The sequence below is a fragment of the Anser anser genome (assembly GCF_964211835.1).
Source record: "Anser anser genome assembly, chromosome: Z".
Classification (NCBI taxonomy): Eukaryota; Metazoa; Chordata; class Aves; order Anseriformes; family Anatidae; genus Anser; species Anser anser.
Window position 1 is genome coordinate 77188627 of NC_139723.1, and position 27595 is coordinate 77216221.

The 27595-nt window shown below is 68.4% G+C and overlaps 6 protein-coding genes across 13 annotated transcripts; 4 read left to right on the plus strand and 2 right to left on the minus strand.

Annotated features, from left to right (window-relative positions):
* The first annotated feature begins 98 nt into the window (after positions 1-98).
* On the plus strand, positions 99-7461 carry TMEM8B (transmembrane protein 8B). Of its 2 annotated transcripts, none has more exons than XM_083816734.1 (13): positions 99-270; positions 2031-2220; positions 2332-2539; positions 2747-2880; positions 3026-3285; positions 4147-4511; positions 4711-4807; positions 4912-5035; positions 5421-5563; positions 5674-5852; positions 5954-6100; positions 6173-6289; positions 6407-7461. In XM_083816734.1, exons 1-13 carry the CDS (start codon positions 138-140, stop codon positions 6740-6742), a joined length of 2433 nt encoding a protein of 810 aa, XP_083672860.1. In that variant the 5' UTR covers positions 99-137; the 3' UTR covers positions 6743-7461. The 2 variants fall into 2 exon arrangements, with proteins under 2 accessions (XP_083672860.1, XP_083672859.1); XM_083816733.1 differs by having other exon boundaries at positions 5730-5852.
* Positions 7462-9662: 2201 nt separating this feature from the next.
* On the minus strand, positions 9663-13296 carry LOC310889368 (uncharacterized protein; the record flags this gene model as incomplete). 2 transcript variants are annotated; one of them, XM_083816736.1, is made up of 8 exons in its annotated part: positions 9663-10395; positions 10480-10620; positions 10720-10764; positions 10848-10883; positions 10955-11038; positions 11949-12017; positions 12125-12196; positions 12279-13296. In XM_083816736.1, 8 exons carry the CDS (start codon positions 13294-13296, stop codon positions 10079-10081), a joined length of 1782 nt encoding a protein of 593 aa, XP_083672862.1. In that variant the 3' UTR covers positions 9663-10078. The 2 variants fall into 2 exon arrangements, with proteins under 2 accessions (XP_083672862.1, XP_083672863.1); XM_083816737.1 differs by having other exon boundaries at positions 9665-10395; positions 10955-11005.
* A 269-nt stretch (positions 13297-13565) lies between these two features.
* LOC310889378 (C-type lectin domain family 2 member B-like) lies at positions 13566-16110 on the plus strand. Of its 3 annotated transcripts, XM_083816758.1 has the most exons (7): positions 13566-13694; positions 14038-14148; positions 14549-14620; positions 14756-14904; positions 15155-15258; positions 15781-15818; positions 15904-16110. In XM_083816758.1, the coding sequence occupies exons 1-7, from the start codon at positions 13646-13648 to the stop codon at positions 16050-16052; spliced, it is 672 nt and encodes a 223-aa protein (XP_083672884.1). In that variant the 5' UTR covers positions 13566-13645; the 3' UTR covers positions 16053-16110. The 3 variants fall into 3 exon arrangements, with proteins under 3 accessions (XP_083672884.1, XP_083672883.1, XP_083672885.1); XM_083816757.1 differs by having other exon boundaries at positions 15781-16110; XM_083816759.1 differs by lacking the exon at positions 14038-14148 and having other exon boundaries at positions 13601-13694; positions 15781-16110.
* A 13-nt stretch (positions 16111-16123) lies between these two features.
* On the plus strand, positions 16124-19860 carry LOC310889374 (B-cell differentiation antigen CD72-like). Of its 2 annotated transcripts, XM_083816747.1 has the most exons (7): positions 16124-16788; positions 16861-16956; positions 17066-17155; positions 17852-18166; positions 18244-18392; positions 18523-18605; positions 18767-19860. In XM_083816747.1, exons 1-7 carry the CDS (start codon positions 16704-16706, stop codon positions 18912-18914), a joined length of 966 nt encoding a protein of 321 aa, XP_083672873.1. In that variant the 5' UTR covers positions 16124-16703; the 3' UTR covers positions 18915-19860. The 2 variants fall into 2 exon arrangements, with proteins under 2 accessions (XP_083672873.1, XP_083672872.1); XM_083816746.1 differs by having other exon boundaries at positions 16124-16956; positions 18767-19857.
* A 127-nt stretch (positions 19861-19987) lies between these two features.
* On the minus strand, positions 19988-23549 carry LOC310889372 (B-cell differentiation antigen CD72-like). 3 transcript variants are annotated; one of them, XM_083816742.1, is made up of 7 exons: positions 22764-23549; positions 22596-22691; positions 22397-22486; positions 21243-21557; positions 21017-21165; positions 20789-20886; positions 19989-20462 (listed from the first exon to the last, which is right to left on the minus strand). In XM_083816742.1, exons 1-7 carry the CDS (start codon positions 23032-23034, stop codon positions 20315-20317), a joined length of 1167 nt encoding a protein of 388 aa, XP_083672868.1. In that variant the 5' UTR covers positions 23035-23549; the 3' UTR covers positions 19989-20314. The 3 variants fall into 3 exon arrangements, with proteins under 3 accessions (XP_083672867.1, XP_083672868.1, XP_083672869.1); XM_083816741.1 differs by having other exon boundaries at positions 19988-20462; positions 22596-23549; XM_083816743.1 differs by lacking the exon at positions 20789-20886 and having other exon boundaries at positions 20306-20462; positions 22596-23549.
* A 343-nt stretch (positions 23550-23892) lies between these two features.
* On the plus strand, positions 23893-27395 carry LOC310889370 (B-cell differentiation antigen CD72-like). The gene is made up of 8 exons (XM_083816739.1): positions 23893-24119; positions 24200-24295; positions 24498-24587; positions 24919-25233; positions 25375-25523; positions 25686-25837; positions 26387-26547; positions 26665-27395. Exons 1-7 carry the CDS (start codon positions 24035-24037, stop codon positions 26523-26525), a joined length of 1026 nt encoding a protein of 341 aa, XP_083672865.1. The 5' UTR covers positions 23893-24034; the 3' UTR covers positions 26526-26547; positions 26665-27395.
* The last annotated feature ends 200 nt before the right edge of the window (positions 27396-27595 follow it).

Consider the following 27595-nt stretch of genomic DNA (forward strand, 5'->3'; position numbering starts at 1 on the left):
CGCCCGAGGCTCGGGGGGCGGCGATCGACGCGCGGCCCAGCCAATGGCCGCTCGGGGAGGGGGCGTGGCCGGGGCGTGGCGCGCCGGGTGACGTCATTCTCGCGGGCGCGCGTCGGGTCTGGCGGCGGCGGGGCGGCATGGGGCGGCGGGGCGGCGCGGGGAGGGGGCGCCGGGACCCCCTCGTCCGCCCCCCGCTGCGGCCGCCGCCGCTGCTCCTCCTCCTCCTCTTCCTCCTCCTCCTCGTCGTCCTCCTCCTGCCGCCGCCCGCCGGTGAGCGCCCCGGGGCCGGGGGGGGTCACGGGTCCCCTAAGGGGGGGCACGACCCTATAATGGGGGGCACGACCCTCTAACGGGGGTGCGTCCCCTATAGGGGTGTGCGGCGGTCCTATGGGGGGGTACGGTGTTCCTGTGGGGGGGTACGGTGGCCCTATGGGGGGTGCGAGGTGCGTGGGCAGGGGGCTGCCCCGCGGGGGGAGCGGAGGGGGGGGGCGTGGGGCACGGCGCCCGCCTGCCGTGGGGCGCGCGGGGGGTCTCGGGGGCGCGCACGGGGGCGGGGGGGGCGCTGCGGGGTGTCCGCGCAATGGGGCAGGGCGGGGAATGGGGGGAGAAACCCCCTAGGGGGACGCGTGTAGGGCCGGCACGGAGCGGGGGGGTGCCGCGGGGTGGGACACGCGAGGGGTGGTGGTCGGTAGGGTCGGGGTCCGCGAGGAGCGGGGGGGGCGCGGGGCTGCGTGCGTGCGGTGCGGGGCGGCGGGGATGGAGGGCTCCGGGGGCGCCGGCGGGGCTGCGCGGGGAGGGAGCGCGCTGCGGGGCACGGCGGTGCCTGGCTGTGGGGCGGTGATTTAGGGGAAGGGGGTCCCGAGGTGTGGGGCGGGGGCGCTTTGGGGCCGCGGGCGCTGTCCCCGGTGCTGAGCCCCGGCCGCGGGCGCTGTCCGCGGTGCTGAGCCCCGGGGCTGCGCATCCGGCCTCGGGGCTCCCACAGCACGGGGGCTCCGTCCTGGCCTCCAGTTCCCCCCCCACACTTCGTCCCGGGGGAGTGGGCACGGGGACCCCTCCTGGAGGTCTCCTTCTCCCAGGGGACCCCCCCCGGCGCGGAGCTCCGGTCCCCCGGGGGTGCCGTGGAGAGGCTCGGGGGTTCGTGGTGGAGGATTTGGGGTCGGGTGCCCGCGCACGCAGACGGGCATTTCGTGCCCGGCGAAGGGGAGGGGGAGCTGCCTTTGTTCCAGGAGAGGGAGCAGATGCATGTCGGGGCTCAGCCTGCTGGGGCTGCACACACGCAGCACAAACACACACATGCACGCGAGCACACGTGCGCGCCCCCGGCCAGGCACAGGCTGTACAAAGCAGCCCTTCTTCTCCGCTCTCCCAGTTCCCAGCTGGACGAGCCCTCTGGGCTGCTCGCAGCCAGTCGTCTGCTGGCATCCCCACTGCTGGCAGCTTGCAGCGACGCGCATCCCGTCCTCGGTGCATCCCTGGGGAATAAGGCCTGGGGTCCCCAGGCGGGCGCTGGGAGGGCGTCCCAGCGGCAGGGTGAAGTTACAGCTCCTGTCTGGAGCTCGGATCTCCCTTGTTTCCATCGCACCAGGGGTGTGCCTCCCCTCTGCTGCCAAGGCTCCTGGCAATCCCCGGGGCGCCGGACGCTTGGGCAGGACCGCGGGAAGCGTCTGGCACGGCCGCGGTGCTGTGCGCAGCCACGCGTGGGTGTGCACACCTCCGCCTCGCCGTGCGCGCAGGCAGCACCCCCGTGTGCATATGTGCACGCATATGTGCATCGTTCCTCCCCCGCCGAGCGGGGCAGAGCCGGGGGGCTGTGCGGGGAGCGCGCTGCTCTCCAATACCTCCCTGCTGAACCGGGTACGGAGCACAGCTGCCACCAGCCCCGGGGACAGGTCAGATGGCACAGCCCCGGGCTCCTGCCTCTGGACTGACGCTCTGGGGGCACGTTCGGAGTTTGTGGGGTGGGCCTGGGCTGGGAGGGGTGCTGTGCCCCCCCCCAGCCCCACTGAGAGCCCCTCGGGTCTCCCCCGCAGACGGGCTCTTCGTGACCGACTACTTCACCCGCACGCCGCGCAAGCTCAGCCCCTTCCGCTCCTTTGCCAGCATCGAGCTCTTCCACTTCCACATCCCCGAGGACACGGTCATCGCCGTCTGGAACCTCATCACCTTCAAGGAGCAGGGCGGCACCTTCGGGGACCACTGCCCGGACCGTAGCATCACCGTGTGAGTGCTCAGCACGTCCCTGCTGGCGGGCACCTCCCCGCCGTGTCCCTCGGCGTGTCCCCGTGCCACCACCCCAAACCTGGACCCTGCTAATCGCCGTGCCCCCTGCAGGTATTTCCGCTCGGGGGCTCCCTCCGTCATCAACCCGCTGCGCACGCACTTCCCCAGGGACACGGCCGTCCCCGGCTCCTTCGCGCTGACCCTCACCTGGACGCTGCCCAACCGCACCACGGGGGTGTTCAACGTCACCAGCCCCCTGCCCGGGGACTGGTTTTTGGCTGCCCACCTGCCCAAAGATGAGGGGAAGATCTCCGTCAAGGTGCGGGGCTTTGGGGCGGGATGGGAATTGGGGGGCACGGGGTTGGGCTGGCCTTTGGGGCTGGCGGCACGTGGGGCACGGGGGGGCTGCCACACCGCCTGGCAGGGGTCCTGGGCGTCTCTGGAAGGGGGGTACCGGGGCGGGCAGCACCCCAATTCCCTGCTGGGCCCCCCCCCAGCCCCCGTGCTGACTGCCCGGCTGGCGCAGGGTCTCTACGAGGAGTGCCAGTACCTCTTCCAGCCGCAGCTCATCGTGCAGCGCCTGGTCAACATCGCCGTGCTGTACCCCGGCTATGCCTCCGAGCAGAGCATGGGCCCCCACAACCGCTCCTGCCTCTACAAGTGAGCACCACGGGGGTCTGCCGAGGAGGGGGCAGCCTCTTTGGGGGGCGGTTGGGTTCCCGAGGGCCCCCCATCCCTCTGCCTTGCCTCCCCCAGCCCCTCTCCGCGCGCCGAGGGGCAGGGGCTGAGGCGGGCGCCCCCGCAGGGTGTTCGTGCCCAGCTACACGTCGCGCGTGCTGGTGGAGGTGCTGCGGTGCCGGGGGGCCGAGGGCTGCCCCCTGTGGCTGCGGGTGCGGGCCAAGGCCCCCCCGCTGCACAACTCCACAGCGCTGGACTGCCGGGAGCACGCGCCCTGCCAGCTGGCGCTGGACCTGCCCTTCTGGCAGCACTGGTACTATGTGCTGGTGGAGAGGCACCCCGGGGCGCCGGGCGCCGTCTCCTTCCAGGTCATCGTGCAGCTCACGGGTGAGGGGACCCGGCCCCCCGGCGTTGGGGGGCTGGTGAAGGATGCTTGCGGGGTCTGGGTGCAGGGGGAGAGCCAGCTCTGCTGGATGATTTGGGGCGCTGGGATGTGCTGGGACGGTGAGGTGCTGGGGGGTGCTGAGAGGCGCAGGGATGCGCTGGGACACTGGGGTGCTTTGGGATGCTGTGAGGTGCTGGGACATTGTGATACTGGGAGGTGCTGGGAGGTGCAGAGATGCGTTAGGAGGTGCTGGGATGCTTTAGGACACTGGGATGCTCTGGGACGTTCGGAAGTGCAGGGATGCTTTGGGATGCCAGGAGGCGCTGGGACATGGGAATGCAGGGAGGTGCTGGGATGCTTTGGGACACTGGGATGCTCTGGGATGCTGTGAGGTGCTGGGGCACAGATGCTGGGATGCTCTGGGGGGACTGGGATGCTCTGGGATGCTGGGAAGTGCTGGGAGGTGCTGGGATGCTTTGGGACACTGGGATGCTTTGGGATACTGGGATGCTCTGGGACATTGGGAGGTGCTGCAATATGCTAGGAGGTGCAGAGATATGCTAGGAGGTGCTGGGACACTGGGATGCTCTGGGATACTGGGAGATGCTGGGACACTGGGAGATGCTGGGAGTTGCAGGATAGTGCAGAGATGCTTGGATACTCTGGGAGGTGATGAGATGCTCTGTGATACTGGGATGCTCTGGGATGCTGGGAGGTGCAGGGATGCCTGGGACACTTTGGGAGGTGCTGGCATGCTCTGGGATGCGCTGGGACACCGTCAGGCACCGGGACGCACGCAGGGAGTTGCGGTGGGAGGCAGAGGGGATCTGTGCGGTGCCGGGGCTGACGTCTCTTCCCCCCAGACTGCTCCCGCCCCAGCCTGTCCCGGCCGCCCTTCCTGCCCTCCAGCGCCTCCATGAACATGCCCCACTCCTTCGGCTCTGCGGGCGGGCTGGCGCTGGGGGACAGCCCCCCTCCCGCGAGCCCCAATGGCACCAAGCGCCCGCTGGCCGCCGCCGCCCCCACCGCCGCCTCCGCCGCCGGCGAGCGCTGCTGGCCCGTCCGCCCCACGCTGCGCAACGAGCTGGACACCTTCTCCGTCCACTTCTACATCTTCTTCGGGCCCAACGTGTCGGTGCCGCCCGACCGCCCCGCCGTCTTCGTCATCAACCTGCTGCCGGTGCTGGACAGCGGCGGGGTGCTCAACCTGGAGCTGCGGCTCAACGTGGTGAGGTGCTGGGGCCGGGGACAGGGGGGCAGCGGGGCGAGGGACGGGGTTTGGGGTGCTCCCGGGTCACGGGCGTGGTTTGGGAGCGGTGGGTTAGGGTGCGTGGTGGTGGGCCGGGTGTTGTGGGTGTCGGGGTAGGGTGCTGTCGCAGCAGGGGACGTCCCCAGCTGGCTTAGGGCCGCGTCCCCTCTGCCACCAGAGCTCCCTGCGTGGTGAGAACGCGACAGTGTTCGGCTGCCTGAACCACGAGGTGCCGCTGGCCTCCGGTGACAACGCCTCGGTCACCTGCGAGACGGGTAGGCTGGGCAGCCCCCCTCCCTCCTGCTGCGTGCCACGGGTGGGGGGGTCCGCACCCCGCTGCGCCCCACTCACCCCTCACCGGTGCTGTCCCTGCCGGCAGAGTCCCTGGCAGGCTTCCTGCTCTCCGTCAACGCCACGGCCAGCCTCGGCCGCCTGCGCATCCCCTACCCGCAGACGGGCAGCTGGTACCTCAGCCTGCGCTCCCTCTGCGCCACGGAGCACGGGTAGGAGCCCTCCGCGCGGGTGCCGGGTGGGCGCAGGGGGATGGAGCTGGGTGAGGGTCCCCTTTGCACGGCCTTGGGAAGGGCTCGTGCGCGCCTGGGGGTGCCCGCACCACGCCCCGGCTCTGCTCGGCGCCCCGTGGGACCCCCCCCAGGTCTGCGGCTCTGCTCCCAGCCCCGCCACGCGGGCGTCCCCGTGGGGCTTGGGGGGCGCCGGCGGTGCCGTGGGCGCACCCGGGGTTGGCGTTTGCGCAAGCAAACGGTGCCGCGCGCCTTCCTCGTGCACGCGGCGCATGCCTGGGCTGCGTGGGGGCGTGGAGGCGGCGGAGGGGGGAGCTGCCCCGGGGGCACGGCGGGTGCCTGCTGACCCTGTCCCCCCGCGGGGCAGGTTCGAGCCCTGCACCAACGTGACGGCCGAGGTCTACCTGCGCGCCTACCTCTCGCCCTGCATCAACGACTGCGGCATCTACGGGCAGTGCAAGCTGCTGCGCACCAACAACTACCTGTACGCCGCCTGCGAGTGCAAAGCCGGTGAGATAACCCCGTAGTCCCCCTGCCCGGTTCCCCCAGTGGGCGCTGGATGGGGTTTCCCCGCTGCCCCCGTGGGTGCTGCAGGGTGACGGCCGCTCTCCCGGCCGCAGGCTGGAACGGCTGGGGCTGCACGGACAACGCCGAGGCGTTCTCCTACGGCTTCCAGCTCCTCTCCACGCTGCTGCTCTGCCTCAGCAACGTCATGTTCGTGCCTCCCGTGGCCATCGCCGTGCGCAGCCACTACCTCCTGGAAGCCGCCGTCTACATCTTCACCATGTTCTTCTCCACCGTGAGTCGGGGGGCGAAGAGGGGGGTGGGCGAGGGGCCGGGGCCGTGCGGGGTGGCTCTCACCTCCTTTTATCCCACCCCCCACCTCACTGCCGGCCCCAGTTTTACCACGCCTGCGACCAGCCGGGCATCGTGGTGTTCTGCATCATGGACTACGACGTGCTGCAGTTCTGCGATTTCCTGGGCTCCCTCATGTCCGTCTGGGTCACCGTCATCGCCATGGCACGGCTCCAGCCCGTGGTCAAGCAGGCGAGTGCGGGGATGGGGACGGGTCCCCTGGTGGGTGAGGGACCAGCCTGACGCCCCCCGGCCTCCCCACAGGTGCTGTACCTGCTGGGGGCCATGCTGCTCTCCATGGCCCTGCAGATGGACCGCCACGGGCTCTGGAACCTGCTGGGACCCAGCCTCTTCGCCTTGGGCATCATGGCCATCGCTTGGGTGAGGACCTCGGGGCGCGTCCCCGTCCCCACCGAGGGTCCCTCAGGGGATGGTGGGGACACGGCTGCCACCTCGGGGTGTCGCCAGCCCCCTCAATGCCTTGCTGTCCCCACGCAGACGGCTCGCACCATCCGCCGCCGCCACTGCTACCCGCCCACCTGGAAGCGCTGGGCTTTCTACCTGTGCCCCGGGGCGCTGATCGCGGCGGCCGCCGTGCTGCTCTACGCCTTCGTGGAGACGGAGGAGAACTACTTCTACATCCACAGCATCTGGCACCTGCTCATCGCCGGCAGCGTCGGCTTCCTGCTGCCGCCCCGCGCCAAGCCCGCCGGGCGCCTGGGGCCGCTGCCCCGCCGCAAGGGCTGCGGGTACCAGCTCTGCGTCAACGAGCAGGAGGAGCTGGGGCTCGTCGACCCCGCCGTCGCCTCCATCAACAGCATCTGCACCAGCTGATGCCGCTGGTGGAGCGGACTCGGGCCGGGGGCGGGGGGGGCGGCACCGGGGCGCCAGGACTCCGTGTGGCTGCAGCCTGCCGCCGGTCCCCTTTTCGCCACCCCGGAGCTGCCCCTCCTGGCACCCCGCACGTGGCTGTCCTCAGCCCGGAGCGGTGACATCCCTGCTGGTGCCACCGAGGCACTGGGAGGGGGGCACTGCATGCATTGGGACAACCCCCCACCCCTCCCAGCTGCTTGAGGGGGACGCTTGGGGGTCCCCAAGGGCTGTGTGACGGCCAGGGTGGTGCTGGCAGCGGGGCAGCTCCTGGGGCTGCTGCTCCAGCCCCCCCTTCCCCCCACCACCGTGAGCCGTACCCTGGGGATGGAGCCCGGCGCGCTGGGATTTACGGGGTGCCTAACGGGATTACCAGCTGCGGGCGGGCGGGCAGCTCCCTAATAATAGGATTGGGATCTAATTAAACCTGCTCCCCGGGAGCCAGGCCCCAGCCGGGGGCTGCGCGGGGCGGGGGGGGCATCTGGAGGGGATGATGGGGATAGGATGGCGAGGCTGCAGCCCTGCTGGGGCCAGCGAGCCCTGTCGAGCCACGAGGGCTGCTCAAAGGGCCCCGGGGACTGACGGCAGCCATCCAGGATATCATCCTCCAGCCCTTCCCGCGTTGGCCAGGCTGGTTAAGGATTAATTTTTAATTAAAATCGTTGCTCACTTCACCACGTCCAGCCGCGTCTCCCCGGCAGTGTCAGCGGGCACCGCGATGTCAAGGAGAGGTCGTCGCGTGCTGCTGCCTGGGGGGGGGTTCGTGTAGACCCTACAATAACAGAGGGCAGCCGCTCAGCGCTCCCTCGTTTAATTAATTAATCCTGCGGCTGCACTCTCTGGGCTCAAGGACTGGCCGAGCAGGAGGGCGCGGGGCCGAGCAGGAGGGCGCGGGGCCAAGCAGCAGCCGAGGGGGTCCCAGCCAGCCCTGCGCATCCCCTGGGTACCACCAGCACCCCCGGGGACTCCCCCCGCCCCCTTCCCAGCATCTCCAGCCCCATTCCCATGGGGATGCTCTAGGGGCTGGACTCTGCCTTCCCCCCCATCACGGACTTGGGGTCCCCACGACTGGGACCCCCCCCTCCCCCCCATAGGAGCATCCTTCTGGTGCTCTCCATCCCTGCCTCTGCCCTGTCGCCGTGGTAACGGTGTCCCCATGGCAGCCAGGTGCCTCCGGCATCCCCATGGCAACCGGTACCCGAAATGGCTCAGGGTGGGGGGGGGGGGGGTGGGGGGCTTCGAGACCCCCCGGGGACGGGCACGGGGATGGGCATCGGTGCTGTGCCTGGGGCTGTGCCAGCCTTTGCGTCCCCTGCCACGGGTGTAATAATAATAATGATGATGATAATAACAACAACAACAACAAAACAACAGAGCAACAACAATAAAAATAATAATAATTTCCCTGCTCGGAAATTATCACCCCAAAATCTGGGGCTAATTATGGCTAATTATTAGTTAATTATAACCGATGGAGGCGCCTCATTAATTAAGGGAAGGCAGCGAGGGGTGAGGACGCCCCAGTCCCTCTGTCAGCCCCCGGACAGGGCCCCCTCCGGCCCCCCCCCCCCGCAGTGCCGGCTCCCCCGGCAGACCCAAATCCGGGCTTTTTGACACCAAAACGCCCCCCGCAGCCCCCCCTCCCCCACGCCGCCGCGCGGGGAATCCCCTCCGCTGACGTCAGCGGGGACCCCCTCCGCGCGGCACTCGCCCCGCCCCTCCCGCTGTCTGATTGGCTGCGCCGCCCTGGAGGCGGGACGGGCCTCAGGGAGACCACGCCCCCCAGTCCATACTGATCTCCTATTGGCTGCCGAGCTGTCACTCCGCCCCGGCACGGAGCCGGCTGCCCGCCTGGCTGATGGGTGCTGGGCTGCTGCTCCTGCGGCCCCATTGCGGCCCCATTGAGACCCATTGCAACCCCACTGCGGACCCATTGCAACCCCACTGCGGACCCATTGCAACCCCACTGCAAGCCCATTGCAACCCCATTGTGGCCCCCTTGCAGCCCCATTGCGGCCCTATTGCAACCCTATCAAAACCCCATTGCAACCCCATAGCAACCCCATTGTGGCCCCATTGCGATCCCACTGCAAACCCATTGCAACCCCATTGCAACCCCATTGTGGCCCCATTGAAAGACCGTTGCGGCCCCATTGAAAGTCCATTGCAGCCCTATTGCAACCCTGCTGTGGCCCCATTGCAACCCCATTGCCACCCTACTGAAACCCCATTGCAACCCCATTGCGGCCCCATTGCAACCCCCCTGCAACCCCATTGTGGCCCCATTGCAGTCCTATTGTAGCCCCACTGTGGCCCCACTGCAACCCCACTGCGGCCCCATTGAGGCCCTATTGCAACCCTGTTGAAACCCCACTGTGGTTCCATTGCAGCCCCACTGCAAACCCGCTGCAACCCCATTGCGGCCCCATTGCAACTCCATTGCAACCCCATTGTGGCTCCATTGCAGCCCCATTGAGGCCCAATTGCAACCCCACTGCGGCCCCATTGCTACCCCCACTGTGGCCCCATTGCAACCCCATTGCAGCCCCATTGTGGCCCCATTACTACCCCATTGCAACACCATTGTAGCCCTGCTGTGGCCCCATTGCAACCCCACCGTAACCCCATTGTGGCTCCACTGTGGTCCCATTGCAATGACACTGTGGCCCCATTGCTCCCCTCTGCAGCCCCATTGCCCCCCATTGCCCCCCTGCACCCCTCTGCATCCCCCTGCATGCCCCACCTGCGACCCCCCCCTGCATTCCAAGCCCACCCCCAGCTCACCGTACCCCATGCTGCTGCCTCCCCCTGCCCCCCCCCACCCTCTTACAGCTCCCCACGCTGCCCCCCACCGCCCCCATGGCACCGGGGAGCACCGGGCAGGGTCTTTGTGCCCCCATGGGAGCTGTGCCCCCCCCCGTGGAGCCGGCGTGGGACGAGGCACGGTGCCGGTGCTTTCCCAGACAGAGGCTGGGCTGGGAGCTGGGCCAGCAGGTGCCGGGGAGAGGTGGCCCAATGCCACCCACGGCTGCCCGGTGTCACTCGCCCCACGCGGCCACCGGCTGCAGAGAGCCGAGCGGGGGGCGCGGGGGGCGGCCGGGGAGTTCCTGGGGGGCTGTAAATAGCCCAGTTCCCCTTCCGCTCATTTCGAAAGCGAGAAGGGGAAGGTCCCCCCCCGGGACGTTCAAGCAAAAGAACTGGTTGATTGGCGCTGCTGGTACAAAAGCTATTTTTAATGTTATTAAAATCTGTCTCTTCTATAAACTTCTAAAATATCCTCGGCTGCAGGGGTGCGCGCCCTCACGGCGGGGCGCAGCCGGCGTCGGGGGACACCCGGGGCTCCTCCTTGTCGCAGGGGAGCCCAGGGAGCAGCGGGACCTGGGGGCCGCCCTCGAAAAGGGGGATGTGGGGGGCGTAGTGGCCGTGGGGGGCTTGGGGCCGGAGCAGGAGCTGGTGCAGGGTCTCGCCCACCTGCACCAGGCTGTGGGAGAGGAGGTGGAGGTGGGAGACGGTGTCGCTGGCCAGGCTCTCCAGCAGCGCCTGCTGCTGCCGCGACGTCTGCAGAATCTGCACCAGCAGCTGCTGCACGCTCTGCAGCAAGCCCGCCACGCCGCCACCTGCAGCGACAGCGGGGGTCAGGGGCAGCCCCCCCCTCACCAACATGCCCAAGGCGGGGGGGGGGGGGATCGGGGGGGACCCACCTTGCAGGCTCGTGTCCACTGCCTCTTCGCCCACCGCCTGCTCGCTCGCAGCGGCCGTCCCGGGGGAGCCGGGGGCTGCGGTGGCCGCCGGCAGCGCTCGGTTTCCTCTTCCCATCCCCGGGGACGTCTCACCAGGAAAACCTGCGGCCGGGGGTTGGCACGGAGGGCGCAGCGGGCTCCCGGAGCCCCCTGCTCAGCCCGTCCCCGCTGCCCTGTGCAGGGGAGAGGGCGCAGACTCACCTGCCTTCAGCTCGGCGCTCTCCTCTTTCAGGGCGCCGTGGCAGCCTGCGGGAGAGCAGCGGTCACCGGGGGGTGGCTCCGGCCCCGCGGGGACACGAGCTCCTCGGCGGCCAGGGCACGGTACTCACCCGGGAGGGGATGGGGAGGGATGCAGCAGCTGGTACCTGCAATGAGAAGCGGGTCGGAGCCTGCTCACGGGGCTGAGAGGGGGAAATCAGGACAAGGAAAGCCTTACGTGGGGCGGCCGCGGGGTCGGGCGATGCTCCAGCGACGCGGTCCCCGCGGGCTGCAGGGAGAGAGCAGAGAGGAGACGCGGGGTCTGACGGCACCCGCCGGGGGGACGGCATCAGCCCGGGGTCTGCCTCGCTGCCCCGGCCAGCCCGGCGTGCCCTAGCCACAGTTCCCCAGCGCCCTGCGGGGCCTCAAAGCGCCTCACGAGCTAGGAACAAAAGCAGGAGTCACTCACCCACCACTGCAATGCAGCCACCTCCGGGCTGGAAGGCAGCAGCTGCGTAGCGGCGCGCGGCCAGGCTACGCAACAGATTAGGACTGGAAGTGAAGGAGAATCCCACATCCACTTGAAACTGCAGGGGGAATTTAGGGAGACAACGTAATTACCCGGTGCGGACGCTGGCCGGGACGCCGGGGTTCGCTCCCCAGTGCCAGCGGGGCCGGGGGGGGGGATGAAGCAGCAGCCGGGGCTTCCCCGGCGCCGGGCCCTTCTCTGCTCCTGTTTTTGGGGAGGTGTTTCTCCTGTTCCGCCCTGCGGCCCCGATCCCTGCCGGTGAGCCAGCAGGCTCGGGGAACAGCACCCGCTCCCTTCACCTGCCCGCACAGGCCGGGCCCGGGGACGTATCCTGCATCGCCTCGGCACCGTCCGGGTGCGCTGCAGGACGGGGACGCTCCCGGCTCCGGCCCCTCACACCCAGTCCCAGCTCCTCCGAAGCTCTGCGGCCTGCCGTGCCCCGAGGCCGGCTCCGAGCCACGGACCCCCCCTCCTGCCCCACCCCAGCCGGCCCCAAACCCTCACGCTGCGGGGTTGGTTTGGAGCCAAACTTGGGGGGGGGGGTGGAGAAGTTCCCCAAACCCCATCTGCGAGCATCCCAAGGGGAACACACCACGGTGGGGCCCCCCGACCCCTTCGACCCCCCCATCCCAGCGTGCTGGCACAGGCTTGAGCTGTAGCGGTGGCCGTGCAGCCCGGCGCGGCGGGGCAGGACGGTACTTACGGCTCTCCGGCTCGTCCTTTGGGTGCTGCAGCAGCGGTGCCAGCAGCACAGCGGGGGTCTCTGCAGCAGCTGGGGTGCAGCGGGCAGAGAACAGCGTCAGCAAGGGGGCCCCGCGGGGTGCAGGACACCCCTCACCCAGGACAAGCCCCTCTCTGGCTGCCCCATCCCGCGGGTACCTGGCGGTGCCGGCGAGGTCGGCGAGCGTGCGGCCAGCGACCTGCGCCTCCGGGGGGGCGGCTTCACCAGCTCTGCGAGGGGAGGAAAAAGCTCAAACCGGGGAGCTACGGACCCCGTGAGACGCCGGGGAGCCCGCCCAGCCCTGGCACCCACCGGGCAGCCGCCGCTCTCCGAAAACGGGCCGCCCGGCCGCCTTCCAGATGCTCTTCATGGCGCGGTAGTGCGGGGGCAGGCGCGGCGAGTGCCGCCCGGCACGGCGGCGCGTCTCCCGCTCCGAGTGGAAAGCCTGCTTCAGCGCCTTCCACTTGGAGCGGCACTGGGCCACGCTGCGGCCGTAGCCGGCCGCCGCCAGCCCCCGGGAGATCTCCTGCCACAGCGCCTCGTTGGGCCGCGACGTGGAGGCCATCAGCAGGGCGGCCTCCCCTGAGCCTCCCACCAGCGCCAGGAGGCTGCCGACCTCCGCCTGCGTCCAGGCTCGCCCGCGGGGCATGCTGCGGGGCGGCTGGTGGGGGGGGGGGGTCCGGGAGGGTGAGTGCCGGGCAGGGCTCGGCCCTGGGGGTCGGCTGCGCGCTCCCCAGGGAGCCCCCTGCGCCCGCGATGGGGCTGCACCGGGGACTGCAGCGGGGATGGCCAGGAGCTGCGCCAGGAGCTGCGCCGGGAGCTGCGCCGGGGAGCACCGGGGACCACCGGGGACCACCGGGAGCTGCGCCGGGGAGCACCGGGGACCACCGGGAGCTGCACCAGGGAGCACTGGGGACCACCAGGAGCTGCACCGGGAGCTGCACCGGGGACCACCGGGGACCACCGGGAGCTGCACCGGGAGCTGCACCGGGAGCTGCACCGGGAGCTGCTGGGAACAGCCGCGAGCCGCAAGGAGCATGTGCAGCCGCTGGAGTTGCCGCTGGGAAACGTAGTCCTGGCCGTGCCTGCCCTGCCCGGCGGCGGGATGGGATGAGCATCCCCTGGGGGGGCCTGCAGGATGCTGCCCCCCCCCCAGCCCTGAGGGCACAGCAGGGGTGCCCATCAGGGCGGCCCTCAGGGCGCGGGGAGGCGACGGAGCGCCCCAGCCCCCCGGCTTTCCAGGGCTGCGATGCAGCTGCAGCCCCATGCAAAAGAGCTGGCAGGAACCACCTCTGCGCGCACAGCCCGCCGCCCTGCTGCTCGACAGCATGCGGAGGCTGGGGACATGGGGACGGTCCCCCTGTGCCCCGACAGTGCTGGGGTCCCCTTGATATGGGATCAACCTCGACGCGGCCCCGATACACGCCAGAGACAGCGGCCGGCACCGGGGGGCAAGGGGTGCCCCCGTGCCGGGGGTCCCGCCTGTCTGGGGTTCCCCTTCTCCCCATGTGGCGCCGCTGCTGGGGCCCCCCAGGGCTGTGACCCAGCTGGTGTCCCTGGGGACCCCTCCGGGAAGTGACGCTTTCCATTTCGTGTCACACTCGGCTGCCAGAGGGGGCTGGGAGGGGGTTGCTGCTCCCCCCTACCTGCGGGGTGCGTGGCCAGAGACCGAAGGAAGGATGGAAGAGGGGGTCACGTATGCAGATCTGCGCTTGCCCCCCGTACCAGGTAACAGCACGCTGCACCCCGCTGTCCCCCCCCCATCCCTGCCTGCCCCCCAAAATCCAGCAGCCCCTCTGCAGGGCCGTGCCCCCCAGCCCTGCTCCCTCCTTGCCCATGCAGCTGCTCTCGGAGCAGGGGGGGACACAAGCACTGCACCCCAGCTGCATTGGCACCCCCCCATCATCCCCCCCCCCCAGTGTCACTGCTCCTGCTCACACCACTGCTCTGCTGTCCCTGGGGAGCCTGGGGACCCCCACGCCCCCTGCTTGGGGCTCACAGACCTTTGCTGATTTGGGGGTTCTCCCCCTGACCCCGAGCCCCCAGGACGTGGGGTAATTCCCTCTCTCAGCTCCTCCGCAGCCCGTGAGGCTGCCCTGGCACTGGGCAGCCCTCAGCCTGGGTGTCCTGTCCCTGCTGCTCCTGCTGGTGCAAATCGTCCTCGTCGGCTTGAGCTTCCACTGTGAGTACCCCCTTGTGCGCCCCCATCCATCCAGCCCCCGAGCTGGGGACCCTCCTGCTTGGGGCTGACGGTGCCGCAGCTTTCTGGGCTGTGGGGCAAGTGGGAAAAGTGGTGAGTAAAAATAAAACACCCCTTGCCTGGCCGGCTGGAGCGCCGAAGAGGAAGGAGAGGGGAAAGCGTGGGCTCGAGGACGGCGCCGGGGCACCCCGCTCCATCAGCTGGCCACGGCGTGCAGACAGGACGTGACGCTGGGGCCAAAAGGCAGAAACCTGCCATGTGCTGGGCACAGACCGCGAGGGCTTTGTCCAGCTGGGCTGGCACGGCACCGAGGGAGGGGGATGGCACCCCCTGGGTGCTACCGGCCCCTGGTGGGGGACGCTCCCGTGCCTTTCTTCTGTAGATTTAGCCCAGCAGGCGAGCTGTGCCCAGAGAGAGGAGGAGAGCCTCCGCTATGTGCAGCAGTCTTTGCGAGGTAGGAGAGCTTCCAGGCAGGTTCCTGGGCTCCCTGCCCTGGTGGCACCCCGGCTGCCCCCTGTCACCGTGGTGCCGAGGGCTGGGGACAGCCCCGTCCCGGCCAGCCCTGCAGGATCTTGCTTCTGGTGTGCAGAGAGCTGCCAGTTCTGCCCGGCCGGATGGATCGGGGACGCGGGGCGCTGCTACTACTTCTCCTCTGCCAAGAAGAGCTGGGAGCAGAGCAAAGACGACTGCTGCTCCAGGGGGGCGCAGCTGGTCACCGTCCGAGCCAACAGCACCCTGGTGAGTCCGCCCGCCCGCCCCAGCCACCCTGACCCCCCCCCCCCGCCCCCATGGTCATCGTGTCACGCTGATCACCACCTCAGGGTCCCCGAGTGGTTCCCCAGTCACCACCAGCATCATTTCAGCTCCCCAGCTCCAGCCCCCATGCCCAAAATCCAACCGGGAGCTGGCGATGCTGTGCCCGAACCGCGCAGCCCCCTGCGTGGCTGGGTGTCCCCGGGGAGCTCACCCTTGTTCCCTCCTGCTCTAGGCTTTCCTGGCACGCGTGACCCATCTGGACGTCTTCCACGTGGGGCTGAAGCGGGACAGCTCCAGGTTTGAGTGGAAGTGGCTGGACGGCACCCTGCTGAAGGGGTGAGCCTCGCAGCTTGTCTCCAGCCAGCACGGCTGAAAGCCCAAAACCAGGGCTCCGGGAGGTGACAGGGGGACAGCCAGCCTGCAGGCAGGGACATGATCACCCTCTTGGCCATCCCTCCGCTTCCCAAAGCAGCACGGGGGCATTTTAGGGAAGGGAAGATAACAGGGACACGTCCCCAGTGCCTGCGCCCTGCTTGGGGACGAGCAAGGGCTGGGTGAGGGCCGGGGGGCGGGGTCCCCCAAAACTGAGTTCCCAGCAAGGTGCATCTGGTGCTGAGCCACTTCAGGAGGTTCCTGGGATCCAAAAAGAGGATTTCCAAAGCAGGCAGGGGCTGGGTGCGCAGGGATCACAGCTCATTTCCTCACCAAGAGGAGGCTGCCAGGGGCAATGCTCCACGGGGAGGGCGAGCTCTGCCCCCCAGCACCCCCACGGCCTCTGCTCCCCCTCTGGAGGAGCTGGGGGTGGGCCAGCCCCTCGCACCCCACTGAGCCCCCCCCTCACCCCGCTCTCCCCTGCAGGCGCCTCCCCCTCCAGCGTTCCAGCAGCTCCTACGTGGCCTGCGGCAGGGTGTCCGGCTCGGGGCTCTCGGCCGGCTCGTGCGGAGAAGCCCACGGCTGGGTCTGCGAGAAGAGCGCGGTCACCCTGCAGTGGCTCCGGTCCTCCATCCCCGCCTTCCTCTGGGGGAACACCACCTACACCTGCGTGGGGCCCTAGGACCGAGGGGACAGCCTGGGTGCTCCTACAGCCCTGCCTGACCCAAGCACGGGCACCCTGGTGTGCTGCCTCCTGACCCCTCTGCGTCCCTCCCCCTGGCATCTCTGCGCGTTGCCAATAAACTCTGGCACTCACGCTGTGGCTGGATTTGGGGTGGGGGGGTGGGGGTTAAGGGTTGGGGGGCAGAGCCAGCATCGACCCGAGTGTCCCCATGGCCTGGTGGGCACGTGGAGCAGCTTCTGCATGGGTGCAGTGTGTCTGCTCGGGGCTTCGGGCTGCCCGGGGTTTGTCTTTCTCGGGTGGGAGGTGCCCCATGCTGACAGCTCCACATGGACATCCCCGGGTGTGTCCCCAGCATGGGAGGCAGGTGCAGCCCCCTCCTCATTTCTGCCTGACCACTGAGCGGGTGGTGGGATGGGGAAGGGGACACTGGGGGGAGAATGCTCTGGCTGTGGCCAGGGCTCCGGGTGGCCCAGGGTGGCCCAAACGCGCCCAGTGCTGTGCGTAAATGGTGCTGCATGGGGCAGAGCGCACTGCGTGGGATGGAGCGGAGCTGTTTTCCCCTCCCGGAACAGTCCTGCCCGTGAAATAAAAACCGCATCTTGCAAATGAAGTGATTACTTCTGCTTTCCTACAAATCAAGAAGTTCCTCCACTTGACGTGCCCCGGGCCAGAAGCCGTCACCTGACGGCGGGCAGCAGAGGACCCGAGGTGCCGCGGGTGCCGCATGGCGCACAGCGTGCTCTACGCCGACCTGCGCTTCGCCAAGGGGCCGTGGGGCTGCGGCACGGCCAGCGGGGCGCTGGGGGAAGGTGGGAGCAGTGGGACCCCCGCATTGCCCTGTGCCGGACCCCTGCCCACTGCCCCCTGCCTTCCTTCCACAGCCCCCAACACGGACGAGGCCGACAGCCCCTACGAGAATGTGGCACCGGGGCCGGCGCCCGCGGGGCTGGCTGGGGAAGGGACCCGGCACAGCCCAGGTGAGCGACTGCACGGGGACGGGATGGGGACGGGGGTCTCCGGGGGGCGCCGGGGTCCCCTCCGCGCCTCGGCACCGTGGGTGACACCACGGCCGCTCGTGTCTTGCAGGGCGCTTCTCCCGGCGGCGCTGCATCCCCGCGGGGCTGCTGGCAGCCAGCCTGCTGCTGCTGGTGGCCCTGGTGGCCCTGGGGACCTGCTGTGAGTGGGGACGGGCACGGTGGGGGCGGGGGGCTCCGGGCAGGGACTGGGGGCCAGGGGGATCCTGGGGCTGGGGGCCGGGGGTGGCGCTGTCCCTTGCTGGGAACCCCGCGCTGTGCCTGGCTGGGGCGCTTCCCAGTGCCTCCATCTGCTTTCCAGTGCCTTCCCAGTGCCTTCCTGGTGTCTTCCCAGTGCCTCTCATCCCTTCCCACTGATTTCCTTCCCTTCCATCACTTCCCATCACTTCCCAGTGCCTCCCATTTGCTCCCCGTTGCTTCCCATCTCTTCTCACTGTTCCCCATTTTTTCCCATTGCCTTCCCACCGCCCCTCATGGCCTCCCCATGGCCTCCCACTGATTCCCGTTGCCTCCCAATTGAAGTCCCACTCCCTCCCATTGCCGCCCCTTCATTCCTGCCACCTCCCATTGCCTCCCAGTTGTACACCCACAGCCTCCCTATTGCCTCCCATTGGCTCTCCACCACCTCCCACTGCCTTCCAAGTGATTTCCCACTTCCTCCCATTGTCTCCCATTGTCTCCCATCACCTCCCATCACTCCCCATCACCTCCCATCACCTCCCAGTGCCTTCCCATTGTCTCCCCACTGCCTCCCTTCCCCTCCACTGCCTTGGGGGTGCCCTGACACCCCCACACCCGGCCCTGCCCCGCGTCCCACCTCTCCCTGAATCGTCCCCAGACTGGCAGGCGACCCGTGAGCTGCGGGACACGTCCCTGGAGCAGGCGGCCGAGCGCGGCCGCTTCTCGCAGGAGGCGCGGGCGTGGGAGCAGAGCCTGGAGCAGGCGCGCCGGGAGCTGGCGCAGGTGCGCGCGGAGCTGCAGCGAGCGTGGCAAGAGGGCAACAGCAGCCTGCTGGAGCTGGACAGGCAGGAGGCCGAGCTGGCGCGTGTCTCGGGGGCCCTGGCCGGCACCGAGAGGGAGCTGCAGGACGTGCAGGGGCGGCTCGAGGCCGGCAAGCGTGCGGCCAGCAGCCTGCGTGCCTGCCTGGACGCAGGTAGGGCCGCGGGGCGGCGGGCACGGGGCGGCGCGGCCGGGGGCTGGCGAGCGCCTGAGTGGTGCCCCCGTCCCCAGACTGCTGCCCCCTGGGCTGGCTGCTCTACCACGGCAAGTGCCTCTTCGTCTCGTCGGAGAAGAAGAGCTGGTGGCAAAGCCGGAGCGACTGCGAGGCGAGATCCTCCCAGCTGCTGGTGCACGGCGAGCGGCAGGCTTGGGCGCTGCCGGTACGGGGGGGCTGCGCTGGGGAGGGGGTGTCCCCGCTGCCTGCCGCCCCCAGCCCCGTGCCCGTCCTGCTGCAGCACGGCCCCGGCTCTGCCGGGCGTGGGGCAGGCCCTGACGGCCTCTCTCCCGCAGCCTTTCCTGCTCGAAGGCAGCACCAAGTACTATGTCGAGCCGAGGACGAAAAATCCTGCGTGGGTGGAGGAGCAGCTTGGGAAGTGAGTCGGCCAAGCTGCCCCATTGCACCTCACCCTGATGGACCAGCCTGGGGACTGATGCTCGGGCAGGGGCTGCCCTGGCCTGCCTGGGGCTGGCAGCGGGCTGGGGACACGGTGGCACGTGCCACCCTGTCCCCTCTCACGTGCTCCTTCCCTTCTAGGTACAAGTGGTCTTTTGAATGCGCACTGGTGGGCTCTGGGAAAGTAGAGCGCACATCCTGCTACTGGGCTCAGCACTGGATCTGCGAGCAGCCCCCGAAGCTGAGCAACCTGTCCGAGATCTTCTCTCCTCTCCTGGCTGGGGGGTGACCCTGACACCCCCTCTCTCTGGGGACGTTGGTTGGGAACGAAGGTGTTGGGCATGTAAAGGATGACTTGTGGAGAAGAGCCTGGCTTTCTGAGTCTCACTCCTGCTGGTTGATGCTCACAACCCCCCTCCCCTCCTTTCCTGGCTCTCAATGAGCACGTGGCAAGCCCTGCTCTCACCTGCTGCATGGCAGGCACCTCTCGCACCTTCTGAACCTGGCTGTGATGGTGCCATTGGTATCCCCAACCTGATCCCCCTTGGGGAGTCCCTTCGCTTTATCGCCTGCTCCGTGGCTGGCTGTCGATGACTTGGGATTTGCCAAGGAGAGGTGGCACCTGCCCAGCCTGCCTGCCTGCCACCATGGGGAGCACTGGGCTGGGGACACGGGGACAGCAACGGGGGCCTTTCACCGTGACCCTTCAGGGCTGGGGCACCGAGAAATTGGCTGGTGGGAACAGGAGAGCAGGCGGCCGTGCTGGATGGGCCCAGGGGACCCACAAGCAGGGGGCTGTGCAGGACTCCTTGCGGTGGCAGATCCCAAGGGCACTGTGGTGCTGTGGTGGCTGGAGCTCGGGGGAAGCCCCTGGGCTGCCCAGGACCAGCCGGACACGCACAGACACAGCAAGTCCTCATTTCCCACGGAGCTGAGCTCGAGGGGCACCTCACAGCTCATCTCTTCCAGCCTCACCAGGCTGTGGCCCGGCTCCACCAGCATCCTTCCACGCCTCTCCTCTCTCAGGAGCTGCCTAGGTCCAGGTCCAAAGTGGTCCTCACCTCCACCACCTCTCTGGAGCTGCCTTTTCCCAAAACCGCGGAGCGAGCAGGGAGGGTCAGCGCTGTCTCCCGGCTCCCACATTGTCCCCCAGACTGTCCCCCCTCGCTGGTCCCACCACGGTCTTTGAGATCTTCCCCCCCAAGTGTCAGAGCTCTCCCCTTTCTTCCCTCATGTTCCCAATCCTCCCCCATCCCTCCCAGGATCCTCACTGCACCCCCGTTTCCTCCCATGGCCTCAGGGCTCCCCCATTTTCCCCTCATGGCCTCAGGGCCCCCCTCTGCACCCCCATTTCCCCCGACATCTCGGGGCTTCCCGGCTGTTTCTCAGGATGACGCTGCACCTTCCCCAGGGACTGTGACGGGAGGCTGGCCAGGGCACATGGGGACACAAGCGTGGGTCTGAGGGGCTGGAGCAGGGTGGTACGAGTGCGTGCATGCGTGAGAGAGAGGGGAATAAGGTCTATATTCCATAAGCCTTGCTTTAAAATACAGACAGCTCTCCCAGCCCGTCTTCCCAGCGCTTTGCCATGCGGCGGGGGCAATGTGTGCACGGTGGGGGGAGTGTTTCTGGGGGCACCCCCGGCTCCTGTCCCCGCGTCCTGTGACGGAGAGGGGGGTGGCAGCACGGTCACTCCTCGTCCAGGAGAGATGCGAGGGCCTTGGACATGCTGCTCAGCCTCGGGGGCTGCTCGCAGATCCACTGGTGGAGCCTCCTGCACGCCAGCCTCTCGATGCCCTTGGCCGCTGACAGCGAGCACTTGTCAGTGTAAGCGTGCCTAGGAGGGAAGGCGCGGTTCAGAGGGGCAGGGGCAGTGTCCCCACCAAAACCATCTCTTCCCATGGCTGCTGGAATTGGCAAAACCCCTCCGGGAGCCAAGCAGAGGAGGTTTTGCCAGGCTCTGGGCACTTGGTGCTTCGTGTGCCCCCGGGATGCGCATCCCCACTTGGGGAATAGGCACGGCAAACCACAAACGTGCTGTGCCTGAGGTGCTTTGGGGCATCCTTCCAAGGAGGCTCTTGTGGCGGGGAGCAGCACCTCCTGGGCATGGTTAACAGGGAAACCTGAGGGCCTGGTGCCCGTGCCAGGGATGGCTGTATTTACGTGTCATACAGCACGCTGTCCTGCCGCACGACCAACCCGGTAGCGCTGGAAACCTCCTCCTCCACCCAGTACTTGGTGCCGCCTGCGTGCAGGAAAGGCTGCGGGAGAGAGGCCGTCAGGGCCTGCCCCGCGCCCGGCAGAGCCGGGGCCGTGCTGCAGCAGGACGGGCACGGGGCTGGGGGCGGCAGGCAGCGGGGACACCCCCTCCCCAGCGCAGCCCCCCCGTACCGGCAGCGCCCAAGCCTGCCGCTCGCCGTGCACCAGCAGCTGGGAGGATCTCGCCTCGCAGTCGCTCCAACTTTGCCACCAGCTCTTCTTCTCTGACGAGACGAAGAGGCACTTGCCGTGGTAGAGCAGCCAGCCCGGGGGGCAGCAGTCTGGGGACGGGGGCACCGCTCAGGCGCTCGCCAGCCCCCGGCCGCGTCGCCCCGTGCCCGCCGCCCCGCGGCCCTACCTGCGTCCAGGCAGGCGCGCAGGCTGCTGGCCGCACGCTCGCCGGCCTCGAGCCGCCCCTGCACGTCCTGCAGCTCCCTCTCGGTGCCGGCCAGGGCCCCCGAGACACGCGCCAGCTCGGCCTCCTGCCTGCCCAGCTCCAGCAGGCTGCTGTTGCCCTCTCGCCACGCTCGCTGCAGCTCCGCGCGTGCCTGCGCCAGCTCCCGGCGCGCCTGCTCCAGGCTCTGCTCCCACGCCCGCGCCTCCTGCGAGAAGCGGCCGCGCTCGGCCGCCTGCTCCAGGGACGTGTCCCGCAGCTCACGGGTCGCCTGCCAGTCTGGGGACGATTCAGGGAGAGGTGGGACGCGGGGCAGGGCCGGGTGTGCGGGTGTCAGGGCACCCCCAAGGCAGTGGAGGGGAAGGGAGGCAGTGGGGAGACAATGGGAAGGCACTGGGAGGTGATGGGAGGTGATGGGGAGTGATGGGAGGTGATGGGAGACAATGGGAGACAATGGGAGACAATGGGAGGAAGTGGGAAATCACTTGGAAGGCAGTGGGAGGCGGTGGAGAGCCAATGGGAGGAAATAGGGAGGCGATGGGAGGCATTGGGAAGGCAGTGAGAGGTGTTGGGAAGTAAACTCAAAGTCAATGAGAGGCAATAGGAAGGCAAGGGGGGCGAGTGGGAATGCGATTGGGGGGCAATGGGAGGTGCTATGAATGAAGGGGCGGCAATGGAAGGGAGTGGGACTTCAATTGGGAGGCAATGGGAATCGGTGGGAGGCAATGGGGAGGCAATGGGGAGGCAATGGGGAACAGTGGGAAGAGATGGGAAGAAATGGGGAGCAAATGGGAGGCACTGGGAAGCGGTGATGGAAGGGAACGGAATTAGTGGGAAGGGATGGGAGGTAACGGGAGGGAGATGGGAAAGCACTGGGAAGGCACTGGGAAGGTACTGGAAAACAGATGGAGGTACTGGGAATACACTGAGAAGGTGTTGGGAAGGCGTTGGGAGGGCACTGGGAAGCAGATGGAGGCACTGGGAAGCCGTTCCAGCCAGGCACACCGCAGGGCACCCAGAGAGGGGCAGCGCCGCCCCCAGCCCCCAGCCCCGGGATCCCCCCAGACCCCAGCCCCTGCCCGGAGCCCCCCGCCCCCACCGTGCCCGTCCCCACTCACAGCAGGTCCCCAGGGCCACCAGGGCCACCAGCAGCAGCAGGCTGGCTGCCAGCAGCCCCGCGGGGAGGCAGCGCCGCCGGGAGCAGCGCCCTGCAAGACACGAGCGGCCGTGGTGTCACCCACGGTGCCGAGGTGCGGAGGGGACCCCGGCGCCCCCCGGAGACCCCCGTCCCCATCCCGTCCCCGTGCGGGCGCTCACCTGAGCTGTGCCGGGTCCCTTCCCCAGCTGTCCCCATGGGCGCCGGCCCCGGTGCCACATTCTCGTAGGGGCTGTCGGCCTCATCCATGCCGGGGGCTGCAGGAGGAAGGCAGGGGGCAGTGGGCAGGGGTCCGGCATGGGGCAATGCGGGGGTCCCGCGGCTCCCACCTTCCCCCAGCGCCCCGCTGGCCGTGCCGCGGCCCCACGGCCCCTTGGCGAAGCGCAGGTCGGCGTAGAGCACGCTGTGCGCCATGCGGCACCCGCGGCACCTCGGGTCCTCTGCTGCCACAAAGGAGAAGTGAGGCCGGCGCTCGCAGAAGCAGAAGTTGGCTGCGAGATGTGGCAGATGGGACCAGCGAGGCACGGCCGCAGGGACCAGCCCCCTGCCGTGGCCCTGGCACCGCCAGCACGTCCCCTCCCACGCCCCGAGAGCCGTCATGGTCCCCTGGGTGCACGGCAGCTCTCGGGCAGTGGTTTTTGGGGGCACGGGCAGAGCAGAGGTGGGCCCAAATTCCTGGTGCTTGGGGAGAGCCTCCTCTTACTCCTTCTCTGTCCTGACATCCACCTCTCCATACTTCAGAGGCCTCTCCTCCAGGGAATGAGGAGAGTCACAGCCAGCTTCAGAGGGGCCAAGGAGGAGTCTGCAGAGCCAAAGCTGCAGCAGCTTCCCCCCAGCCTCCAGCAAGGAGATGGAGCACGTCCTGCGGGGCACGTGGTGACCGGGGGGGACACAACGCTGGCCGAGTGGGATTTGCCAAGGAGCACTGGGAAGAAGTGCCCCCAGGGGCTGGGGACATGGGGACAGCAACGGGTGCCTTGTACCGTGACCCTTCAGGGCTGGGACATGGAGAAATTGGCTGGTGGGAACAGGAGAGCAAGTGGCCGTGCTGGAGGGACCTGGGACAAATGTCCTGGCACAAATGCCCATCACAAATGCCCTGGGGGTGGCTGGAGGGACACTGGGGTCCCAGCCCTCCCCAGGAGCCCCTGGGGTGTGATGAGGTGCAGGAGCTCAAGGTGCCACCCGGAGCCCCCTTCAGGTGCCATCAGGGCGAATGCTTCCACCCCTGCGATGCTCAGACCCCCTGCCTGGGGGTGCCCTTGCCTCACCCGGTCCCGCTCAGGGTATTTGGGTCTCCCTCAGCCCGCCGAGCCCCAGGGCTCAGCCCCACACCGCCGTGCACCCAGGGGACCGTGACGGCTCTCGGGGTGTGGGAGGGGACGTGCTGGCGGTGCTGGGGCCGCGGGGAGGGGGCCGGTCCCCGCGGCCGTGCCTCGCTGGTCCCATCTGCCACAGCTCGCAGCCAACTTCTGCTTCTGCGAGCGCCGGCCTCACTTCTCCTTTGCACCCCGAGACGGGCGACCGCCAGGCAGCGGGGCCACCCCACAGAGCCGGGTGGGAGCCAGCAGGGATCGGGACTTGCCCAGCACCTTCCCGCATGGCACAGAGCGTGCTCTACGCCGACCTGCGCTTTGCCAAGGGGCCGGGGGGCCGCGGCACGGCCAGCCAGGCGCTGGAGGCAGGTGAGAGCTGTGGGACCCCCGCATTGCCCTGTGCTGTGCCCAGCTCCGTCGTCTCCATGCCCCCTGCCTTCCTCCCGCAGCCCTTGGCATGGACGAGGCCGAGAGCCCCTACGAGAACATGGCATCGGGGCCGGCGCCCACAGGGCCGGCTGCAGAAGGGACCCTGGAAAGCCCAGGTGAGAGCCCAAACGGGGACAGGGCACCCAGGGAGGCCCTGCTGTGGGCAGTGGGTGGTGCTTCAGGGTGCTCTCCATCTCCCCTCGGAGAGATGAGGCGCCCACGCCGTGCCGCCTGTGCCACCCTGCTGCCACCGCGGGGCTGGCCCGGGGAGGCGGGCGGTGGCGGTGGGTGATGCTCGCGGCTCCTCGTGTCTTGCAGGGCCCTGCTCCCGGCGGTGCTGCGTCTCTGCGGGGCTGCTGGTCACCTGCCTGCTGCTGCTGGTGGCTGCCGTGGTCCTGGGGGCCTGTTGTGAGTGGGGATGGGGTCGTACTGAGGCATGGGGACAGGGGAGATGGGACGGGTTGGGTGCCCCAGGCAGATATCAGACCGTGTATGTGTCTGTGGGCCCCCCCACCCTGTCTGCCCCAAGCTGGCCAATGTCCCTCTCGCATCCTGGGCATCTCCCTCAACAATTTTCTTGTTCTCCTTTCCCTCTCCTGCCCCTGCCCTCCCCTGCCAGCTCCACGCTTCCCTGCCTCCCCCATCCCTTCCCACCCAGCGGGGACACCTCCCTGCCCTGACACCCCCACACCCATGCTGTCCCATCCCCGCGTCCCACCTCTCCCTGAATCGTCCCCAGACTGGCAGGCGACCCGTGAGCTGCGGGACACGTCCCTGGAGCAGGCGGCCGAGCGCGGCCGCTTCTCGCAGGAGACGCGGGCGTGGGAGCAGAGCCTGGAGCAGGCGCGCCGGGAGCTGGCGCAGGCACGCGCGGAGCTGCAGCGAGCGTGGCGAGAGGGCAACAGCAGCCTGCTGGAGCTGGACAGGCAGGAGGCCGAGCTGGCGCGCGTCTCGGGGGCCCTGGCTGGTGCCGAGAGGGAGCTGCAGGACGTGCAGGGGCGGCTCAACACCAGCGAGAGCACCGTGACCCTCCTGCGCTCCTGCACGGCTATAGGTACGGTCATGGAACAGCCCCAGCACCTCTGGGTGGCCTCAGCATCGAGGCACGGATGCTGGGTTTTGGGGGATGTGGTGCCCCCCACCCCCCGAGCATCTGCAGCCTGGCAGGCGCCTGAGCGGAGCCCCCCGTCCCCAGACTGCTGCCCCTCGGGCTGGCTGCTCTACCGCGGCAAGTGCCTCTTCGTCTCGTCGGAGAAGAAGACATGGGAGGACAGCAGAACAGAGTGTGAGAATAAATACTCTCAGCTCCTGATCACCAAGTCCTGGAGTCGCTGGACCGTGCCGGTACGGAGCGGGGGCCAAGGGCTGGGGCACTCCAGGGGCATCGGACGGCACGGGGTCGGAGCGGGGCACCAGGGCTGGTCAGCTTTGGCGGGGAGATGAAGGACTCGCAGCCTCCAAACACCACGGAAAAGGCACAAAAAGACCCCTTTGCTCCTTCCCCAGAGCTTCCTGAAGAACGCGGACACCGTGTACTGGATCGGGCTGCAGAAGACCAGCTTCCCCTGGTACGACTACGGCTGGCTGGAGGAAGGGGAGCCAGACAGCGACGGGATCACGGACGCCTGGTTCTGGGTGGACGGCTCGCTTTACGACAGGTACCCACGGCACGGCCGGGCTAACACCCCCTGCCCGGACCCCTACTCCTGCAGCGAGGCCTTGGGAAACAGGCTAATTCACACCGGTACCCAGCTGTGTGCTGAGATGCTGGGACCCCGTGCAGAGCGAAAGCCAAGCCCTGGTGGGGGGGGAGGGGGGGGGAGGTCTCATGCAAGCAGGAGGCAGCGAGAGGGGACAAAAGGAACCGCAGGCTTTATTTGGGATCGAGACAAAGCATTTGAGCACCACCCGTATCTCCCACATGCCTCCTCGGTCATCCTCGAGGGGAAATCAAGAGCTTCCCGCCTGCGGGGGTCCGGGGCTCCTCCCCGCCACGTGCGTCTCACCACCGCTTCCTCCTGCGGTGTCTGAAACCGGTGGGGAGGAACGGCTCCGTCTGGCCGGGTGCCCGGCCCTTGCCCGTTGCATCCTCAGGGAGCACCGGGCTTTCCCCGCCGCCCCAAAATGCTGCTGTTGCTGGCCATCGGCAGGCTCAGCGGGGGCCGGATGGGGCCACGGTAGCCCCGACGTGGTGTTTGTCCATCCAGGCCGTGGCAGTCGAAGCTGAACGGGTCCTGTGCCGTAATCAGCCGCGGGAACATCAAGCCGGCGCCGTGCGAGGCTCCGGATGACCTGCACCTCTGGATCTGCGAGAAGGCGGCGGGGCCGAGCTCCCCTTTTGTGTGATGGGTGGTGGCTGCTGGCCACGGTGAGCTCAGCCCCACTGGGGTTTGTGAGGAGGGGAGGCAAAGGGGGAAAAAACGGGGGGAAACCCCGTCCCTGGGAGCCAGCCACTGAGCACATCCCCCTCTGCCTTCCCTCGCAGAACCCGCACCCCTCTGCTTCAGCCCTGCTGCACCCCGCGACGGAGCCTGCCCCACGCGCATCAGCCCCCTCCCGTGCTGCAGAGCCCTGCACTGACCCCAAAAGAGGTGCTAGAGCTGGGCAGCGCGTCCCCAAACGCCAGCCCCATGCCCCCACGAGCGAGCCCCCGTGGCCAGCGCCGCCGCCGTGCAGTAGCCCCAGCCCTGAGGCTGGAGCAGGGGATAGCACGGCGGCACCTGCCTCCGCCACGGTGCCCACCCCACTTTTAGGCTTTTAGGATGGCCGCAGCTTTCAGGCAGCCCATGGCAAGCCACGGAGCCCAAGGATGGAGCCACCACCAGCACTGGCATTTAGGATTTTTCCTGCTAATTAGGGAGTAGAGCAGTGACCTTTGGGATCGCACCGTTTTGATAGCAAAAGCAGTGCCAGCGCTCGCAGTGGATGGACACGAGACAAGTCACCGGGGATTTAAATAGCTGCTACACGTGCAACATGGCCCTGATTTACGTTCAGCCTGGCAAGAGCAGAGGAAGTCATGTTCAACCAGGCAAAGATGCTCTCAGTTTATTATCGGGCCGTGCGTGCCATTTATAGCCAATTAATTGGTATGTAAATCACTCTGTTTGAAGAGCACAGGGCTGTTACAGGCAGGCGTTTTGGAGGTGCACGTGTCACTCCTCTGTCTTGTCCACTGGCTGAGCCCACTTTGTAGCAAATAAAGAGCTTGTCTGCCGATTGCCTCTGCCTTTACCACCCCGAAACAGACTCCGGGGCACCAACCCAACGATCCCAAACCAGAAACCGAAATTTCACCAAAGCTGCCCCAACTGAGGCGGCCACTTTGGGGACACTCAGCCAGGGCTGACTCGTCCTGCCAGCCCCCAGGGGACATGGCCAGACCACGTCCCTGTCACCCTCGGGGTCCGGGCTCC

What these genes read in the sequence shown, in the direction of transcription:
- TMEM8B (XM_083816733.1), top strand. Translation starts at nt 138, where the DNA reads ATGGGGCGGCGGGGCGGCGCGGGGAGGGGGCGCCGGGACCCCCTCGTC. An exon ending in CCTCCTGCCGCCGCCCGCCG is followed by an intron (nt 271 to 2,030) that starts GTGAGCGCCCCG and finishes TCTCCCCCGCAG; the next exon opens with ACGGGCTCTTCGTGACCGAC. An exon ending in TCCAGCCCGTGGTCAAGCAG is followed by an intron (nt 6,101 to 6,172) that starts GCGAGTGCGGGG and finishes GCCTCCCCACAG; the next exon opens with GTGCTGTACCTGCTGGGGGC.
- LOC310889378 (XM_083816757.1), top strand. Translation starts at nt 13,646, where the DNA reads ATGGAAGAGGGGGTCACGTATGCAGATCTGCGCTTGCCCCCCGTACCA. An exon ending in TGTGCAGCAGTCTTTGCGAG is followed by an intron (nt 14,621 to 14,755) that starts GTAGGAGAGCTT and finishes TCTGGTGTGCAG; the next exon opens with AGAGCTGCCAGTTCTGCCCG. An exon ending in TCCGAGCCAACAGCACCCTG is followed by an intron (nt 14,905 to 15,154) that starts GTGAGTCCGCCC and finishes CTCCTGCTCTAG; the next exon opens with GCTTTCCTGGCACGCGTGAC.
- LOC310889374 (XM_083816746.1), top strand. Translation starts at nt 16,704, where the DNA reads ATGGCGCACAGCGTGCTCTACGCCGACCTGCGCTTCGCCAAGGGGCCG. An exon ending in GCGTGCCTGCCTGGACGCAG is followed by an intron (nt 18,167 to 18,243) that starts GTAGGGCCGCGG and finishes CCCCGTCCCCAG; the next exon opens with ACTGCTGCCCCCTGGGCTGG. An exon ending in GTGGAGGAGCAGCTTGGGAA is followed by an intron (nt 18,606 to 18,766) that starts GTGAGTCGGCCA and finishes CTTCCCTTCTAG; the next exon opens with GTACAAGTGGTCTTTTGAAT.
- LOC310889372 (XM_083816741.1), bottom strand. Translation starts at nt 23,034, where the DNA reads ATGACGGCTCTCGGGGCGTGGGAGGGGACGTGCTGGCGGTGCCAGGGC. An exon ending in GCGCGCCTGCCTGGACGCAG is followed by an intron (nt 21,166 to 21,242) that starts GTAGGGCCGCGG and finishes CCCCGTCCCCAG; the next exon opens with ACTGCTGCCCCCCGGGCTGG. An exon ending in GACAGCGTGCTGTATGACAC is followed by an intron (nt 20,463 to 20,788) that starts GTAAATACAGCC and finishes CTTCCCTCCTAG; the next exon opens with GCACGCTTACACTGACAAGT.
- LOC310889370 (XM_083816739.1), top strand. Translation starts at nt 24,035, where the DNA reads ATGGCACAGAGCGTGCTCTACGCCGACCTGCGCTTTGCCAAGGGGCCG. An exon ending in CAGCCAGGCGCTGGAGGCAG is followed by an intron (nt 24,120 to 24,199) that starts GTGAGAGCTGTG and finishes TTCCTCCCGCAG; the next exon opens with CCCTTGGCATGGACGAGGCC. An exon ending in CGTGGTCCTGGGGGCCTGTT is followed by an intron (nt 24,588 to 24,918) that starts GTGAGTGGGGAT and finishes AATCGTCCCCAG; the next exon opens with ACTGGCAGGCGACCCGTGAG.